Here is a 20,651-nt window from a genome sequence, read left to right on the forward strand (position 1 = left end):
GATCAGGAGGGTAAAAACTGATACAATCACTTTGTACCCATATACAACCATTCTGTTTTTCACTTTCAGTACAATATTCAATTATATGAGCTATTTACTTTATTATAAAATAACTTTGTGTGAGATGATTTTGCCCAACTGTAGCCAGTGTAAGTGTTCTGAGCACATTTAAGGTAGGCTATGATGACAGTAGACTTAGGTGTATTAAATGGATTTTGACCTACGATATTTTCAACCTCCGCCAGTTTATCAGGACATAGCCTTGTAAGTCAAGGAAGAACTATAATCAAAGTATGCTTTTTCTTCTGCCTTCCTATAATCGTCCACTTTCTAAAGATAGTGCAGTAGCAGAACCATCCCTTCTTTATTCATGACAACTGCCTGTGTGTTCATAATTCGGAACCTTTTGCTCCAGTTATGCCTGTGAAGATTATGATGTATGGTTACTTAAGAAATTCAATTGATGTTGCAGAAAGTGATCATTTGTTGAAAGCATAGGAACTTTATGGATAAAAGTTAAATATAGTACTTTTAAAAGATTCACAGGAGAATTAGTGGGAAATGGAAAACTTATGGGATATGTGGATTAAATGTGATTAAAAAGCTAGACCTCAGGCTAGCATCCTTAATATGAAAGACTCTACTGTCAAATTAACAGAACTCACATTATCTATTTTATCTTACTCAAAAACTTGGCATTGAGAGTGCTATAGGCCACCCCTGACTATATTAATCGGGAAAGATTTTGTTATGGTATGATAATAAAGTTTCCAAAATCTCCATGCCTTAACACAACAGACATTTATTGCTTGTTCATGCTTCATATGGATCAAACGCCCTCTGTTCCAGTCACTCCAGGAACCAGATTGACAGAGGATCTACTGTTCTGTAGCTATCTCACCTAGATCATAGCAGCTGATTCTCTGTGGCAGAGGAAGAGATGAAAGAATCCCAATGAACTTTTCATAGCCTTAGATTGGGAAAAAAAAATACCACAACAAATTACTGAAAAAAAAATTTAAACACACATACACATTACTGATAGAATTTCATTGGCCTAGGGGTGCCTGGGTGGCTCAGTGGGTTAAGCCTCTGCCTTCAGCTCGGGTCATGGTCTCAGGGTCCTGGGATTGAGCCCTGCATTGGGCTCTCTGCTCAGCAGGGAGCCTGCTTCCCCCTTCCCCTGCCTGCCTCTCTGCCTACTTGTGATCTCTCTCTCTGTGTCAAATAAATAAATAAAATTAAAAAAAAAAAAAAGGAATTTCATTGGCCTAAACTAGTTACATAGTCTCTGCCATCTGCAGAGAGACTGAGTCCTTGAACCAGGTCAGAAGTAGGGATATTGGTGTACTAATGTCACCCATGCTGGCCCCACCAGTGAGCTCCTGTGTATTTTGAAAAAACTCCCAAGACGTGTTATTCCATAACACTGGAAGTTATGCTTCCAAAAGCAAATTCTCTGTACTTGTTAAGAATTGACTATCGTGGGGCACCTGGGTGGCTCAGTGGGTTAAAGCCTCTGCCTTCGGCTCCGGTCATGATCCCGGGGTCCTGGGATGGAGCCCCGCATCGGGCTCTCTGCTCGGCGGGGAGCCTGCTTCCCCCTCTGTCTGCCTCTGCCTGCCTCTCTGCCTGCTTGTGATCTCTGTCTGTCAAATAAATAAATAAAATATTTAAAAAAGAAATAAAGAATTGACTATCATGTAAATAGAATGGACTTGCCATTTTCTTCCCCTTTGTTTTAGTTGTATATTAAATCAATGTCAGTCTTTCTAGTGATTGACATATCCAACCTACATTCCTTTTGCTAATTTTTTGACCTGACCTAGGGGATATTACCCTTAAAATATTTCCTACTAATACTCTGCTCCCATGTTACATGTACTAATTGAAAGTGATAATCATATCTTCAGTAGGAAAATGCTAACACTACATAATACAAGTATCATACTATAGGTAGATGACTCCATGAACTCTAGGTTAAAAAGATGCTTTTTGGGGTGGCCGGCTGGCTCAGTCAGAAGATCAGGCGACTCTTGATCTTGGGGTTGTCAGTTTGAGCCCTGTGTTGGGGGTGGAGTTTAAAAAAAAAAAAAGGATTATTTTCCCTCAAAACTTGAGAAGTAGTACCCTATTAATCACATGGTGAACTGAGTATAGAAATCATTTCTGATCACAAAATTCACAGCTTTACTGGCTTTCTGCTATGGTAATGCTACAAAATTAGATTAGTTCAGCTCAACCAACTTTTATTGAGCATCAACTATGTGCCAACACTTTGCCAAGTTCTTGGAATAAAGATACAAATGTAAGTAGGACGTAAGTTCCTTGAGAACAGAAATCTTGTCCACCAGTGTTTACCTATGGATTAGTGTGATGCTAGGCCCATATACTAGATGCTCAATAAATAGGTGTTAAGAGAATGAAAGACGAATCTTTGATCTCAGTGTGTATATGAAATAGAGCAGTGCATATGAGCTGAGTTTGCTTCAGTTTTATCACTGACAAGCAGAAATTTCTATTAAGATTGCTGTTAGTCCTTGCAGAATCTTTCTCTATTTAGGCAATGTGTTTGAAATGGGAATTTATGCCTGCCTATTCTATATATACCACATGGATTTCTTCTTTTCAGTTGTGCTCCAAATATCTAATTGTTAACCTGCTTTTCTAAAATGAAGATTTAGGGGCACCTGGGTGGCTCAGTGGGTTAAGCCTCTGCCTTCGGCTCAGGTCATGATCCCAGGGTCCTGGGATCGAGCCCCGCATCGGGCTCTCTGCTCAGCAGGGAGCCTGCTTCTCCCTTTCTATCTGCCTGCCTCTCTGCCTACTTGTGATTTCTCTCTGTCAAATAAAAAAATAAATAATCTTTAAAAAAAAATAAATAAAATGAAGATTTAAGGCCACCAATAGCTTGTTACTGATAAACTATGTATGTGTCACAGTTTCTATAGCACATTTATATTAATTATTTCACAGAATCTTCAGATCAGCCCTCCAAGGTATAATTCCTACTTTATAGACAAGGGAAATATGACTTCTGTGGTTAACTAGCTTTTGCAGACATTGAGCTCATAAGTGGCAGAGCTGAGACTCAAACCTAGGTCATCTGAATTCAAGCCGAGGGATACTTACCTTCATGCCACAGGTGCCTTCCTGCTCAATGCTGCATACTCAACTTCAGCATTTTCCTTATTTCTAATGGGTAAGCAGCATATAAGAGAAACATCTCCAGAACTTCCTCTCAACACTAGTATTATTCCAGTCCTCAGTGCGGTCTATTTTTAAGAAGCTAGGGATGATGATAAATGTAAGTGTATAAGCCTGATCCATTGACAGAAAACCAGCAGGTCCTGGTTTTGTTTTCTTAGAAAATTTGCTTTACAGGGGCACTTGGGTGGCTCAGTGGGTTAAAGCCTCTGCCTTCGGCTCGGGTCAGGATCCCAGAGTCCTGGGATCAAGCCCCACATCAGGCTCTCTGCTCAGCAGGGAGCCTGCTTCCTCCTCTCTCTCTCTGCCTGCCTCTCTGCCTACTTGTGATCTCTGTCTGTCAAATAAATAAATAAAAATCTTTTTTAAAAAATTTGCTTTACAAAAACAAAACAAAATTAAAAGTTGGGTTAGAAAACAGGAGTAGCTTGGGATTTAATCACCATCTCTATATATATACTGTTGTCAAAATATATCTCCTAAAAAAAATCTTTATTTGCCATCCTTTAGATGTGTTGTGCTTTCTTTGAAAGGGTCAACTTAAGTAGGGACGTTGTAGAAAGGCCTCAAGAGACCTATAATTCAAGGTGACTTCAGGAAGCCAGCAACTCAAGATTTACAACCTCTTCAGCTGAAAAAATATAGCTGTAGCCACAGGCTTTAGTGCAGTTTTATTTGTATTTCAGCACAGTGCATGTCTTCTTGTGACATCTCCCTTGGTGTTTTGGTTCATTCATCTTTATATTCCCAAGACAACCCAAATAATTGGTGCTACTCTTAACGATTCAACTTGAAGAAGTTAAATAGATTAAATGAGATGGGCAAGTTAGACTTTTGGGGAGAACTACACAATACTGCTACTTCCCTCCTTTGGAGACTTGGAATGGTATTTTATGTGTCCCAGATGTGGCCACATTCTGCCTAACATCTGGTAGTGCATTTTATTAAAATAATGAACTAGCATATGTTTGAAAAGTCAAAAGAAAGAATAAAAGTTTTCATTCTGATGCAACAGAAATAGTCAACTGTTTCTTTGTAGTTAATAATGGGACATATAAATGGGAAATATTACTGTGATATCCAACTTCAAGTATAAGTTAAAGTATGATTTGATAATTACTGGCTTAAGCTTTCTAACATGAAAAATGTTTATTCCATTCAAGTAAACTTTGAAAGTTTTTTCCTTTCAAAATGTTTACTGGAAGGGAAGAGAGTTGTGCCTTGGCATTGATATAGGAACACCAAGAATCATCCTGGAAGCTAACAAGGAATAGATAATTAAGATCAAAACTCAGAACTAAAATGGAAATTTCTCCGGAAAGAAGGCTGGAAGATCCTTGTGGAGAAGTACAGTTGAAGAGTGCAAAATACTCAAGTCAAATGACAACTATTCAAACTGCCTTTGTGGACATTTTAATTTTTCCCACTTAAAACAATCATGGTGCTAGAATGGTTTTTGTGGGGTGAGAGAGTGGAGGGTAAAGACATCTCTTATCTAATACATTTCTTGGAAATGTTTTTAGTAAAGAATCTAAAAGAACTGCCAACTCCCACCCATACAAAGAAAATTTTGTTTTATTTTAGACTACATTAAGATCTGGAAACCCCTGCAGTATCCATCCATCTGCTGGGTCATTTGCATTTTATACTCTGCAGAAGCAAGCCATTAAAATATACATCAAATAAGACACTAAAGTAGGTTATAATTCAGGTAAATCCAAAAACCATTCTGGTCAACCTAGAATAATGAGGTTTTATGTGTTATACCCAGGAAGAGAAATTTTTTAAGGATTTAGTCAGTACAAAACATATCATTTTTAAAATAAACAGATTTCACAGACCATGCTTATAAGATCAGAATTAACTATTGTCCCTTAAGGATTATGAAATCTGTCACATATGAAGTATGGGATAAAGATGGCTGCAAAAGAACCTTCTTGTCATAGTATCCTGTTAAGGATATATGGGTGACCTAACTCACACTGTTATATCCCTCTCCAACACTCACAGCTATGATCTAATTAGTTCTTGTCTTAAGGCAGCACTGATGCTCTTAGTGTATTTTCAATTCCTTGACTTCTTGACATTTACACATCCTTAGTGTCCCGACTTCACTCTTGGACTTTATTACATTAGCTGTCCTGGTTTGACCCTTTCCTAAAATTTAAAAAGACGACTGTGGGCCTGACTTCAACACAGCTGTCCCTTCTTCCACATGATCCAGTTCTTAGCTATTTGTCAACCTATTCATTTCCTGACTTGCTCCTTAATTAGGCTTGGCCATATCCTTATCCCAGCCTTTAACATGGGGCTTGACACATAGTGAATACGAACTGCATTACAAGAACATGTCAAATATAGCCTGTAGACACCATGCCATTTATGGTACTGGAAAAGAGCCATCTTTATCAACAAATACAGAGAATACAGAGCTCTTCAGTGGAAAAGAACAGAGAAGCAATGAGGAGAGACATTCGGAGAGACCATGAGGAGGACATTTGGAGAGAGCCCAAATGTCCCCTGGCTGCTATCTGTGGTACAGAATACTCTAGGAACAATCTTGGATCAGGAGAACTCATGTTAGGAATGTCATGTGGTATCGTTGCAGCTGCCCCCCACCCCACCAAAAGAATAATGACCAACAAGAAAGTTTGTTATGGGTGGATCTTCAGTTTGGATGTTGATTTTGAAGAGTCTTGTCAAAACATACTAATGTTTCATACCAAGAGTAAAAGTTTACCATGCTATACATTAATCCCAATATTCCAAATGGAACTTGAAAGTTGATTAGTTCTCAAGCCAGATTTAGCATCTTTCTCCCCCATTCGCTTGCCTAGATTAGTTGTATGCAAATACGTCCCCCTAACCCACCCAGGAGCATGAAAGTAGCATGACGGCACAATGTTAGTATTCATCTTTCAGTGCCAGTCATTATTCATTTTAAATGGGCCCCAATACTTGAAACATTATAATTATAGGTATGCATATGATTTGCTCCTAAGATACATCTGGTATGTCTTGAGGTAATGAGAATAACTACAGTTTTTAAAGATTTTTTTAAATTTGTTTATTTAACAGACAGAGGTCCCAAGTAGGCAGAGAGGCAGGCAGAGAGAGAGGAAGGGAAGCAGGCTCCTTGCTGAGCACAGGGCCCGACGCGGGGCTCGATCCCAGGACCCTGGGATCATGACTACAGTTTTAAAAAGCAGTCACTAAAAATACTTGTTTTGTATATTTTACAAAGAGTGTTTTGTTTAATCATTACAACAATACTTAGAAAATGAAACTTTGAATAGGCATAGTTTTCTACCTACCACGTTCACACAATTATAATACAAGTTGTTGGTCTATGTGTATGAACACATATATTATATATATAAATGATGTGCATGAAAATGACACAACCCCCTAAGAGGACAATTTGGTAGTTCTCAAAATTTTGAGGGTGTGTATCTTTCAGCCTAAGAGATCCAGTTCCAGGAATGTATCTTACAGAAGAACTCACACGAGTGTGCAAAGAAATATATACATGGATGTTAATTTTCACATTGCTTACATTTGTAAAAACCTGACTATAATTTTATTTTTGCTTAAATAAATTTTAGTATTCTATACAGCACCGTATCATATAACTGTTAAAAAGAATGAGATAAAGCTACTGCTCAACATCACTCATCAGGGAAATAAAAATCAAAACCATGATGAGATACCACCTCACACCTGTCAGAATGGCTAAAATTAACAACACAGGAAACAACAGATGTTGGCAAGATTTCAGGGAAAGGGGAAGCCTCTTACATTGTTGTTGGGAATGCAAATTGGTGCAGCCACTCTGGAAAACAGCATGGAGGTTCCTCAAAAAGTTAAAAATAGAACTACCCTGTGATCCAACAATTGCACTACTGGGTATTAACCCAAAGGACACAAAAATACAGATTCAAAAGGACGCATGCACCCTGATGTTTATAGCAGCATTACCAACAACAGCCAAACTATGGAGAGAGCCCAAATGTCCACTGACTGATGAATGGACAAAGAAGATGTGGTGTACACACACACACACACACACACATATGCATACACAATGGAATATTACTCAGCCATCAAAAAGAATGAAATCTTGCCATTTGCAATGACATGGATGGAGCTAGAGTGTGTTATGCTAAGTGAAATAAGTCAGAGAAAGACAAATACCATGATTTCACTCATACATGGATTTTAAGAAACAAAACAGATGAACATAGGAGAAGGGAAAAGAAAGGGGGAGGGAAGCAAACCATAAGAGACTCTTAACAATAGGGACGCCTGGGTGGCTTAGTGGGTTAAGCCTCTGCCCTCAGCTCAGGTCATGATCTCAGGGTCCTGGGATGGAGGCCCGCATTGGGCTCTCTGCTCAGCGGGGACCCTGCTTCCCTCTCTCTCTCTCTGCCTGCCTCTCCGCATAATTGTGATCTCTCTCTCTCTCAAATAAATAAATAAAAATAAAATCTTAATATATTATAAAAAAAGAGAGACTCTTAATAATAGAGAACAATGGGGTGCCTGGGTGGCTCAGTGGGTTAAAGCCTCTGCCTTCGGCTCGGGTCATGATCCCAGGGTCCTGGGATCAAGCCCCACATCGGGCTCTCTGCTCAGCGGGGAGCCTGCTTCCTCCTCTCTCTCTCTGCCTGCCTCTCTGCCTACTTGTGATCTCTCTCTCTGTCAAGTAAATAAATAAAATCTTAAAAAAAAAAATAGAGAACAAACTGAAGGTTGATGGAGGAAGGTGGGTGGGAATTGAGCTAAATGGGTGATGGGTATCAAGGAGGGCACTTGTTGTGATGAGCACTGGGTGTTATATTTAAATGATGAATCACTAAATTCTATACCTGAAACAAATTTTACCATATATGATAAATAACTAGAATTTAAATAAAAACTTGGAGAAAAAAGCTACAAGTACTGACATAGAAAGATATCAAAAATATATTATCAAGTGAAAAGTCAAGTCTCTCAGCAATGTATGTAATATGTACCATATATCCTATTTTTGTAATACAAACATATTCAAATGAATATACACCACAATATTAAGAGGAATTATATTTAAGGAAAGGAGAACTTTTGAGGACTTTCAGTTTCTAAATTATTTTTTTTAATTTCTGTATCATCTGCATGTTTCACACTGGAATAAAACATTAAGCTTTATCATAAAAGTAAAGATACAATTACATGGGGCGCCTGGGTGGCTCAGCGGGTTAAAGCCTCTGCCTTCGGCTCGGGTCATGATCCCAGGGTCTTGGGATCGAGCCCCATGTCGGGCTCTCTGCTCAGCGGGGAGCCTGCTTCCTCCTCTCTCTCTCTGCCTGCTTCTCTGCCTACTTGTGATTTCTGACTGTCAAATAAATAAATAAAATCTTAAAAAAAAATACAATTACATGTAAAAAGTAAACATCTAGGGGCACCTGGGTGGCTCAGTCATTAAGCGTCTGCCTTTGGCTCAGGTCATGGTCCCAGGGTCCTGGGATCAAGCCCAGTGTCCAGCTCCCTGCTCAGTGGGAAGCCTGCCTCTCCCTCTCCCGTTCCGCCTGCTTGTGTTCCCTCTCTCACTGTCTCTCTCTCTCTCTGTGTCAAATAAATAAAATCTATTAAAAAAAAAAAAAGTAAACCTCTAATAAAAATGAGTGAAATTTCTGCACATATCCACCTATTATTAGAGGAAGGATGGAGGTAAACAAAAAGCTGTTCTAGATCAGGCATCATCAGCCAAAGCAAACAGAAAAACTAGAATTTGGAAATTCTTTGGTTCTAGAGCTCCAATTGTGTAGTGGCCTTGAAAGTCAGGAAATTAATGTCTTATTACTAAACTTCAATTTCCATTCCCCTAAACATTCCTGACCCTACTTAGTAAGAATTTAGGCTAAACAGGGGCCAACCAATGATTACACAACCCTCAAATAGCAACCCTTTAAAAGAGTTCTAGGACCTATATAATTATCTTGGGATTCTATTCTTCTCCTACTAATTTATATCCCACAGTCTCTAGGAGAAATATCAGATGTTGTTTGCTAATTAGACTTCTAGTACTCCCTCCAGAAATTCCTGCTGATTTAGCTTGTGATTACTGGAAACAAGTACAAATTGTAGGTTGAGAATCAAATATTTGAATTTTCCATGTTATATGCATCTACACCAGGGAATTCTAAGTTTCTAGACTCTTTGAGATCACCATATGGTGAAAAACTTGGGCAGTATGTTAGGCTGGGTTCAAGAGACTCGACCTCTCTCCAGATTGAATCAGATGACCCAAGGGGTCAAAGCAAGAACACTAGTCATTGCATTTGGGGTAGAATGGGGGTGGGGTTGTGCAGAGATAAACTCAGGGACTGGCTGAAAAAGATAGGTTGTTTGTCCAAAGTGTCCAGATGCCCAGAGCAAATACACAGGCAAGAAGGAACTCCAAGAAAGTGGGGCATAGGATAAGTTTAAGGGGGTAAAATACACCTACCTGAAAGCTGAATCAGGGGGTCTGAAGCCAAGTCATCAAGAGTAGCTATCTTTGATATGAGGAAGTGGAGATGCAATGCGGGGGGGTTGGGGGGAGGTAGGAAAAGAAAAAATGAAAGAAGATGGGATTGGGAGGGAGACAAACCATAAAAGACTCAATCTCAAAAAACAGACTGAGGGTTGCTGGGGGGAGGGGGGACGGGAGAGGGTGGTGGGGATATGGACATTGGGGAGGGTATGTGCTATGATGAGTGCTGTGAAATGTGTAAACCTGGCGATTCACAGACCTGTACCCCTGGGGATAAAAATACATTATATGTTTATTAAAATAAAAAAAAAAAGTAGCTATCTTTCCTTCTCCTCCAGGAGAGGATGACAAGTAGGATGAAGAATAAGGGCAAAGTCCAGTACGGCTGGTGTTAGCTGAGGCTGACAAAAGGACACCCCCAACCTTGACTCTAGATCCTAAAGATTCAGATGGGCCTAGTCTGAAGACAGGTGCAGAACAGAGTATCGAATGAGGGTTGTGAGAAGCAGAGGGTTAGTTAGGAAAACTAGAGATGGATCCAAATAGCATACCGAGAGGGTCTGCCGCGGAAACAAGATGACAAAGGGGATGTCATCGTTTGGAAAGCGTCGCCACGGTAAGATGCACACGTTGTGCCGCTGCTGGGGCTCAAAGGCCTACCACCTTCAGAAGACCACCTGTGGCAAATGTGGCTATCCTGCCAACCGCAAGGGAAAGTATAACTGGAGTGCCAAGGCTAAAAGAAGAAACACCTCTGGGACTGGTTGAATGAGGCCTGAAAATTGTAGACGGCAGATTCAGGCATGGGTTCCATGAAGGAACAACTCCTGAGCCCAAGAGGGCTGCTGTGGCAGTGTCCAGTTCATTTTAAGGATTTCAACAATTAGTCACACAATAAATGTTCTTGTTTTAAAAAAAAAAAAAAACACAAAAACAAATAACATACAAAATTTGCGAAAATCTCCCAACACAGATGCGAGCAAGAGCCAGGGTCAGTGAGAGCTGAGCATGTGATAATTGGCTTTCTCTTGGTTCCAATTTCTTGGACCCTCTGACCCTCTCCAGGTCAGTCTCCGTTGTGGCTTCACATCATGACCTCAAGCTCTAAGTTTTGGAATGTCCCAGGTTTAGTCTTAGTACTTTTGTTCCCCTTTTAATTTATATCCTCTGTCTGGGTCATTCTATTCAGTACTGTGGCTGTAAATATATGTTAACTACTCTCAATTTTCTCCAAACTTACGGATTTCTGTAAGTTTCCTGGAAGTTAAGGACGTCTCTAAACTTATATCCAACTCCCTTTTCGCCCCTCTACTTGGATGTCTAATAAGTACTTCAAATATAAGATGTCTAAGCTAGATCTCCTCTTTGAAATGCAAACAGAGAATAACATATGATTTTTTTTTTAAAGATTTTATTTATTTGACAGACAGAGATCACAAATAGGCAGAGAGGCAGTCAGAGAGAGAGAGGGGGAAGCAGGCTCCCTGCTGAAAAGAGAGCCGGATTCGGGGCTCGATCCCAGGACCCTGAGATCATGACCTGAGTGGAAGGCAGAGGCTTAACCCGCTGAGCCACCCAGGCGTCCCGACATATAATTTTTAACTGTCCTTTTATTTGTAGCTATAATATCTAAATCACTTTATAGGCCCAAGGGAGTTAAAAGAAATTACTCCTTATGATTACTTAAACCACATAAATAACTCAAAATGTAAAATTAATGTTTTAAGTATATTTGCATACATGTTCATTTATACATTCCCTTCGCAAGAGTCTATAACTCCTGACCACACTCAGTAATTCAAAGACAGAAGACATAAACCGTCTCCTCAAAGAACCTAGCATCTAGTAGGGGACACAGACACATACCAAATATGATGAGGCAAATAAAAGAAAGGCAATAGGAATGATTCTTCCTTGAGGCCCATTTTTAATTACACACTGTGGGACAGCACCTCTCATAGGACTCCATTCTTGGCAATATTAGCTTTATCCTGAAAACGATGAAAAAGTTGTAGGTAAATTTACAACTGTGCTAATAGCCAAGAATCTCATAATCTCTCTATGTGTCAGGTACTGTGCTAAGTATTTTAGAAGCATTATCTCATTTAATCTTTATGCCAACTTTATGAAGAAGTTACCATAATTATTACCATTTTATGGATTAGAAAATAGAGGTTTAATGTATTTCGGTACTTACCTAAGTCACCTGAAGTCATAGGGTGGGCAAATCCATATCCTTAACCACTATTCTAAAGTCCCTTCTCACAATTGGTGACCCTGCTTTAACTAGTAATAATGGTGCTAGGTCTTTAAAAAACATACGTACTAAAATAAAAAATAAATATACAAATAATCCAAATAGTGAACAACCATTATATTTTACTAATAATAATCCCCAATTATTAAATATAATTGGATAAAAAGGTCTATAGCATACGAAGTCATGAAATGTTGGGCTCAGTTTTTCAAAGCTCATAAAGATACAGGATTAATCATTTCAAGTTTCCTGCTGATTGCCTTTGGAGATAAATTATTAGTCTTAAAGGACATTCTGTGTTTTGGGCTTCTCTTATTACTATAACACAGATAAGCTAAGATGGAAAAATCATCAGACTTGCAAAAGCTAAGAGAATAGAAGCCAAAGCCTATAGGAATAAAGTCTTCTAAATTTATTATCTGTTATGCATTGATTTATCACATATGGTGGGAATTTAAACCAGATGTATACTTACTGGAAGAGGCTATACCAAGACAGACAGGGGAGAGGAATGTGACCTCAGCTTGAAAGTAGAGAATCAAAACTTGGTGGTGGTTCAGAAGTTTCCTTTTATGCTAGTTATATAACAGAATAAAAGCTCCTCAGTCATCTTTTCAAATTAACTGAGACGTCATTTTTTAATCTGGAAGTTGTTGAAACTTCTGGCTTTTGAAATGCAATTATTTTCATATTGAAAAAGACCGTGGATTTTCTGAGTAACTGTTGCTTAATCTAAAGCAAAACATTTTCGGAAAATACAGCTCTGATATGTAAATGTTAAAATGCACACACTCCTGTTTGCTTCGTTCTCATCTGGAATTTAGACACCAAATTTTAATAGCTGAAATTCAGTAACACATCTTTCTCTGCCATCTGCTTTTTTTTAACTGAAACTTTAAAAAAATGCATTCTTTCAAGTCACATTTAAGGGTGTACATCTAAGGGAAGAAAAACTAACTAGCCTAACATGAATAATCTACCTCTAGTTATGTAATCTTTTTATTTTTTTAAAACTTTAAAATCACTATTGAAGAAAATGTTTCTCATAATAAATGCTTTAGTTTGGGAACAGTCTGAACAACAACAACAACAACAACAACAACAACAACAACAAAACACAATATGGAACAACTTGCAGTCATTCCTCTACTTTTTGAGGGGAAATGGAAAATCGTTTATTGAGCAAAGATGTATTTCTCAAAACCCTTGTAATTTCATTTTCAGTTTATTTTTATAATATGTGAAAGACACTTTTAAAAAAATAATTAGCCAATTTTCCTATCAGTTCCTATCACAGGAGGACAGCCCAAGACAACTGATTATACGATGGAGACATGCACATGGGCACACATACGTGTGCATCGACTGCCAGAGTTAATTTGCTCAAAGCTAGGGCGATCATGGACAGTCTCAAAAAAACACAGAAGAAGGTCCCTTTCTCTATAAGGAGTTACCAGTAGGAAACTAAACACATGCCTAAAAGAAACTACCTGAATATCTCATTGTATGTCTTTAACTGCCAAAACAATTGGTTCAGTTGTTTAACTTCCCGCAAACAAATATTGAGCAGTCCTGGTGTTCTGAACACTTCCAGGCAACTGGGAAGAAAACAAAAACCATGTAAATGATATGTCTTGCTTGCCCAGCTTCAGGTAAATTACATGATAACATTCTTTCTTATGGAGGTAAATTTACACTCAGTGAAATGCGTAGATATTAAGTGTACAGTTGTATGAGTTTTAACAAAAGTATATATTCCTGTAACTACCACCCCAGCTGAGACATAAGACACTTTCATCTCCCCTAGAAAGTTCTTCCATGTCTTCAGTGAGTCTCCCTTCTCAGATAGGCAATTGTGTTCTGATTTCTCTTATTATGCTCTTAAAGTCACATAAATGGAATTATATATGTATTCTTTGGTGTTTGATTCTTTTACACTGTGGATTGTTTAGAGATTCATTTGTATTGTTGTATGAGTATGTTATGACAAATATTCTTTTATATACATACACAACTTTTTTTAAAAATCCGTAATCCTGTTGATGGATATTTATATTTGCTTCCAGTTCTTGACTACTAAAAATAAGCTGCTGTTAGCACTCTTGGTCCAGTTTTTGTGAATGTAGATTTTCATTCTCTTGGATAAATACCTAGGATTAGAACTGCCGGGTCATTAAGTGGATCTATGATTTTATAAGAAGCTCCCAAACAGTTGTCCAAAGAGATTATATCATTTTATACTCCATCAACAGTGTATGAGAGTTCCACTTGTATAACATGCTCACCAACAATTGATGTTGTTGGTCTTTTTGTGTTAGCCGTTTTAGTGGGTGTGAAGTGGAATTTCAATGTGGTTTTAATTCATATTCCCCTGATAACTAGGGATGTTGAGTGCCTTTTCATGTGCTTATTGGCCACTTTTTGTGAATGTCTTTTTGCCATTTCAAATTTTTTTATCCTTTTATTTTTGATTTGTAGGTGTCTTTCGTGTATTATTATATAAGTTATTTACCAAACATACGTATTAAGAATTTTTTCTCAGTTTATGGCTTATGTTTTCTAACAGATTTTATTTTCTTTAGAGATGTTTTAGGTTAACAGCAAAATTAAGCAGATGGTATAAAGAATTCTCATCTACCTCCTGTCGCTACGTATGTATAGCCTCTCCTACTGTCAACACCCTACCCCAGAGTGGTACATTTGCTACAGCCAACTGACACATCATTATTACCCAAAGTCCATAGTTTATATTAGGGTTCATGCTTAGTGTTGTACAATGAATTTGGACAAATATATAATATAATGATATGTATCCACCATTGTAGTATCATATCATACAGAGTTCTTTCAATGCCCTAAATTCCTCAATGTTCTACTTATTCATATATACCCATCCTCTGACAACCCATTGATCTTCCTACAGCCCTGTAGTTTTGTCTTTTCCAGAATGTCATATAGCTGGAATCGTGTGTAGTCTTTTCAGATTAGCTTCTTTCACTTAATAATATGCACTTAATGTTCTTCCATATCTTTTCATGGCTTGATGTTTCCATTGTCTGGACATATCATGGCTTATTTATCCATTAACCTACTGTAGGACTTCTTGGTTGTTTCCAGATTTTGGCAATTGTGAATAAAACTGCTTTAAACAACTGTGTGCATGTTTTTGTGTAGACATAACTTTTCAGCTCATTTGGGTAAATACCAAAGAGTGCAATTCCCAGACCATGTGGTCAGAGAATGTTAAGTTTTGTAAGAAACTGCCAAATTGTCTTCCAAAGTATCTGTACCATTTTGCATACCCATTAGCAATGGATGAAAATTCCTATTGCTTCATATCCTTGCCAGCATTTGGTGGTGTTAGCATTTTGGATTTTGGCCATTCTAGTAGGTGTGTAGTGGCATCTCATGGTTATTTTATTTTATTTATTTATTTTTTAAAAAAGATTTTATTTATTTATTTGACAGAGATCACAAGTAGGCAGAGAGGCAGGCAGAGAGAGAGAGAGAGAGGAGGAAGCAGGCTTCCCACCGAGCAGAGAGCCCAATGTGGGGCTTGATCCCAGGACCCTGGAATCATGACCTGAGCTGAAGACAGAGGCTTTAACCCACTGAGCCACCCAGGCGCCCCTCATGGTTATTTTAATTTGCAATAATGTAATGACATGTGATATCAATCAACTTTTGATATGCTTATTTGCCTTCTGTATCTTCTTGGGTGGTATGTCCATTCATTTTTTGATCATTTTTTAGGTTGTCCTAATGTAAAAATTTGATATAAATATACATTGTAAATAGATTAACACAATCAAGGTAATTAACATATCCAGTACCTCACACAGTTAAGATTTTTCTGTGTACTTAAGGTCAACTCTTAAATATGGGCTGCTTCACAAATTAGCATGTCATCCTTGCACAAAGGCCATGCTAATCTCTGTATCATTCCAATTCTTGTATTTCTATATGCTGCAGAAGTGAGTACTTGAAGGGCACCTGTGTGGCTCACCTCAGGTCATGATCGTGGAGTCCTGGGATCAAGTCTCGCATCAGGCTCCCTGCTCAGAGGGGAGTCTGCTTCTCCCTCTGACCCTCTCCCTTCTCAGGTTCTCTCTCTCTCTCTCTCATTCTCTCTCTCTAAATAAATAAAATCTTAAAAAAAAATGAGTACTTGAGGTTTATTTTTTTTCCCCATACATTTTTATAGTTGTTCCAATGCCATTTGTCTAAAAATATTCCCTATATCATTGAATTGACTCGGCACCTTGGTAATATTCAGTTGACTATATATATATATAGATAGATAGATAGATCTATCTTTGATTTCACTGTTCTGCTCTGTACACACACAGACACACACATACACATTTTATTATCATGTTGTTTATTCCAGGCTGGATTCATTATTATATTTTTATAATAATTTATATACATTATATTTATTAAATAAAATTTAAATTTTAAAAATTCCATTTTAAGAAATTAAAATTAAAACATTTCATGGTTTCCTGAAAATATTGGGGGCCCTAGGCACTGTGCCTAAGGCTAATTTGACCTGATAGGGGTAAAGCTAGGTTCTGTGCATGTAGCCCCGTCAGAAACTGGGTGCAGAGGCCTATGAAACTTTCCTCAGGAAAACAGGTGAGGCTTGTGGGCTCTAAGCCTTATAGCAAATATCTAGGGGCCTATGATAGTTTACTTGCAATGTTATATTTTCATTGTATTATCCCTATGACTAAAGTCTTCTTAAATATTATGATAATGACTTAGTTGGTCTATGGGGAATTAAGGAAAATATCTTTTTAGTCAGGGTTCTTAGTTGTAAGCAACAAAATCTGCCTTTGGTTGACTGAGTAGAAAAAGAATTTTATTAAAGGGCATGAAGTAGTTCACAAAATGGTTGGGATATTTGGAACATTAGGCTCAAGGCTAAGCCTCAGGAAGAATGCCCAAAACAAAGTCCCATGAATAGATCTAATGAGGAAAATGTTGCCACCACCAGCCACTAGAAGTTACAGTTTGCCTCACTGCAGTTCTGTGTGAGGAGAGCAGTTGCAGTATTATCATGACAGTCGTTAGCGTCAATTACTATTTTTGTCAAGAATTCAATCTTGCAGCTCCTGTACGGCTAGTGCAGAGAGACCAAATGTTTCGTTAATAATTATATAAAAACACTTTGCCTCATTTAAGACCCAAAATATCTAAAAAACAGAAAGTGAAGGAAAAAACGGAATTCTCCATTTCTTAGGAATGTCTCGAGGAAACAAAAACACTACATAGTATATATCCTCAAGGAGCTCACAGATTTCTGAAGGAGGTAAGAGTATGCATAAAACCATTTTCCTGTATAAGTGAAATGATAGGGGAGCAGAGAGGAGGAGACAATTTCAGATAAGGAGCATTTGAGTCTTGAAGAATAAGCAGGATTTCAGTAAGCAGGAAAAGGAACATTCCACAAGAGAGGGAAGCAAGTGGGCAGATAAGGAGAGAGAAATTACATGATGTATTTGAGGTTTTAAAATTTACAACTTTAACAAAGTGAATACTGATTTTAATACAAGTAATTATATTCCTCTGCAAACCAGTTTTCCCTGGACAGTAATAGTTATCAACTGACAGCTGGGTTGACTAGGTGGCTCAGTCAGTTGGGCGTCTGACTCCTGATTTCTGCTCAGGTCATGAGCTCAGGGTTGTGGGATCTAGCTGGCTCAAGCTCTGTGCTCAGCGGGGAGTCTGCTTGAGATTCTTTCTCTCCTACTCCTTGAGCCCTGCCCTCTGCGGTCTCTGGTGCTCTCTGAGATAAATAAATAAATCTTGTAAAAAATTATCAACTGACAGAGCTGTGAACAGGGTAAAGGTACAGTTTGATTTTAGGAATCAAGAGATCCATTTAGGGGTGCCTGGGTGTCTCAGTGGGTTAAGCCTCTGCCTTCGGCGCAGGTCATGATCCCAGAGTCCTGGGATCGAGCCCCGCATCAGGCTCTCTGCTCAGCAGGAAACCTGTTTCCCCCTCTCTCTCTCTGCCTGCCTCTCTGCCTACTTGTGATCTCTGTCTGTCAAATAAATAAAATCTTAAAAAAAAGAGAGAGAGATCCATTTAAGGTATTTGAAGGGGGTAGAAGGCAGAAATCAAGGCTACAGGGAATATATGTGGTGAGGAAATTGAAGGGACTTTAAATGGAAAAAATAGTCTATAATTAGAAGAAATATTTAAGCGCAATGGTGTCTTTAATTTAGAAAAGACTTTTGCATATCTGGAGAGACAGAATGAAAAGAGATTTTAGCTAATAGAAGAATAAATGAGGTGAGAAGGATAGGGGAAAGCAGAGACATTGGAAAGAGAAGCACTTATTTATATAAGATGTAAAGGAATAAAGAAAATGTAAAGATGTTCTAGAAGTGGAAAGAAAGAAAGGCCAAAGAGATTATTTACCAATAACTTTGATTTCTATAGAGCAGGAAGTTGAAGGTTAAATAATCTTCAGATAGTGAGGAGTTTCTAGAAAGTAAGCTTTTTTTTTTTTTTTTTGAGATTTATTTAGTTAGTTCCACACACAAAGCAGGGAGGGGCAGCAGGAAAGAGAATCTTGAGCAGACTCCCTGCCAAACGTGAAGTCTAACCAGGGGCTCAGTCCATACCAGAGTCAAAATCAATTGTCAAGTGCTCAACTGACTGAGCCATCCAGGAGTCCCTAGAAAGTAAGATTTTGCATGGCCTATTCCCTCTGTCCTAAATGCTTTTCCACATCGCACGGCTTATCCCTCATCCTCTTCAAGTCACCTTCTCACTGATCCCAACCCTTATGCCATATCCAAACTCTTCAGCAGCTTCTTGAAGTCCAGAACTCCCCTGCCCTCTCCTTGGTGTTTTTCTTTTCTGTTACCTGCCCCCTCCCACTAGAATGTAAGGTCATAGGACAGGGATTTTTTTGTCTCTTTTATTTACTTAGAATGATGGCTGATGCTCAATAAATATTTGTTGAATGAATAATTTAAAAAGTTGATGTTGAATTGAGAGAAAAAACAAAAACAAAAAAAGAGATAGTTTTTGGAAGAGTTATAGTTGAAAACATGACTGATAGTTGATTTAAACCACATTATTGTACTACTTTTTCAAAATATTGACATGCTTTTGTAACAGTTGGTAAACATCTGGCCAGGCAACCTTGGCATCTCTCCCAGGCCCTCAGTTAGCAATTAAAGGGTAAATACAGGGTGCAGCTAAGCGCCTCTCTCAGACCCTGCTCTACCAGGTCAAGGTCAGTGCCTCACTATACTAGTTAAAATTTTTGAATATGTAGACAGCATTCAGAAATCAGCAAGAGGGGTGCCTGGGTGGCTCAGTGGATTAAAGCCTCTGCCTTCAGCTCGGGTCATAATCCCGGGGTCCTGGGATCGAGCCCCACATCAGGCTCTCTGCTCAGCAGGGAGCCTGCTTCCCTCTCTCTCTCTCTCTCTACCTGCCTCTCTCCCTACTTGTGATCTCTGTCTGTCAAATAAATAAATAAAATCTTTAAAAAAAAAAAATCAGCAAGAGGTGACCTAAAGGATTCCTGGGCAGGCCAGGTTGAGAGGAAAAGTGTAAATTTAGAGAAAGTTATGTCAACAAAATTCCATGACTTCCTCCAGCAATTATCAGTCAGAGACCACACAGAAAGTGACAGTAGAGATGTTCTAGAAAAAACAGATGTGATCATGAGAGAACACGGGCTAGAGATTTAAGGTACTAGGAGGGTGTATCTTTAGGATGGTTGACATTGGAATCCAGGTTAAGGGTAAAATGTCATTAGGAGACTAATGGGTTTGAGCATGTGGGAGGGGTCCCATGATGAGAGAACCCAGAATGGTGGGTCACCATACTCCCCAACTGATTTGAACTTTGGGGCTGAAAGACCAGAGAGCCAGTGTCGACTTCAATAATATTTTCCTAGTGTAATATAGATCTGAGGACCTTGTCATTTCAGTCTTCAATTGAGACAGTACATCTTTATCATGGTTGTCTTGACATAGGTTCATAGAACCTAGTATAATCATATATGACTTCGTACCTGCCCTCAAGATGCTTGTCATCTTAGTGGGAGAGGCAAGATTGATATTTTTCAACCAACACATGCCACTTATGAGATTGGGTATAATAGATTTTATGATTTCACTTTAAACTCTACAAAACCAATACAAAAGCAGTGGGTAATAGGCAGCATCTAGTAATCATCCATTGTTCTCTTGGACTCTGTCACTAGGCTATATTATGGTTCTAGCTTCCCTAGAGAATTCTGTATGCCAGTGAAGGCGTCACCTTGAGACCATGTTGTAGAGTATTCAAATCCCTTTCCAATGTAATGCAGGGTGTCATTGCTGTGATTAGCACCTGTACAACCTTGGGACCACACCACTCCCATTCCACACACTTCCTTGTTAGAAAGAGAAGCTCAGAGAATACTTATCCCCTTGCCAAGTAACAATTTCTGTACCCTTCCTATCACTTTTTCAAGAGGTTTTGATTTGCTGTTTGTTTGGATGTTATTAGCCATCTGTAAAATGCAGATCCTGCTTTGATTTCCACTCGTAAATCACACAGTAATCTGTGTTGATTTTAATTTAATTTGGGTCTACTTTTCAGTCTAGACATACATTTGCCTTGCCTTAACAGGTGATACCATCTTTACTGAGGAATAT

The 20,651-nt window shown here is 38.5% G+C and overlaps 1 protein-coding gene across 1 annotated transcript; it reads left to right on the forward strand.

Moving 5' to 3' along the window:
* Positions 1-10,297: 10,297 nt before the first annotated feature.
* On the forward strand, positions 10,298-10,592 carry LOC308355946 (large ribosomal subunit protein eL37-like; the record flags this gene model as incomplete). Its single annotated transcript, XM_080824501.1, is given in 3 exon segments — positions 10,298-10,486; positions 10,490-10,494; positions 10,496-10,592. Coding segments are annotated over 3 exon segments (291 nt in total).
* Between the last annotated feature and the right edge of the window lie 10,059 nt (positions 10,593-20,651).

This window comes from Martes martes, assembly GCF_963455335.1.
Source record: "Martes martes genome assembly, chromosome: 15".
NCBI classification, from domain to species: domain Eukaryota; kingdom Metazoa; phylum Chordata; class Mammalia; order Carnivora; family Mustelidae; genus Martes; species Martes martes.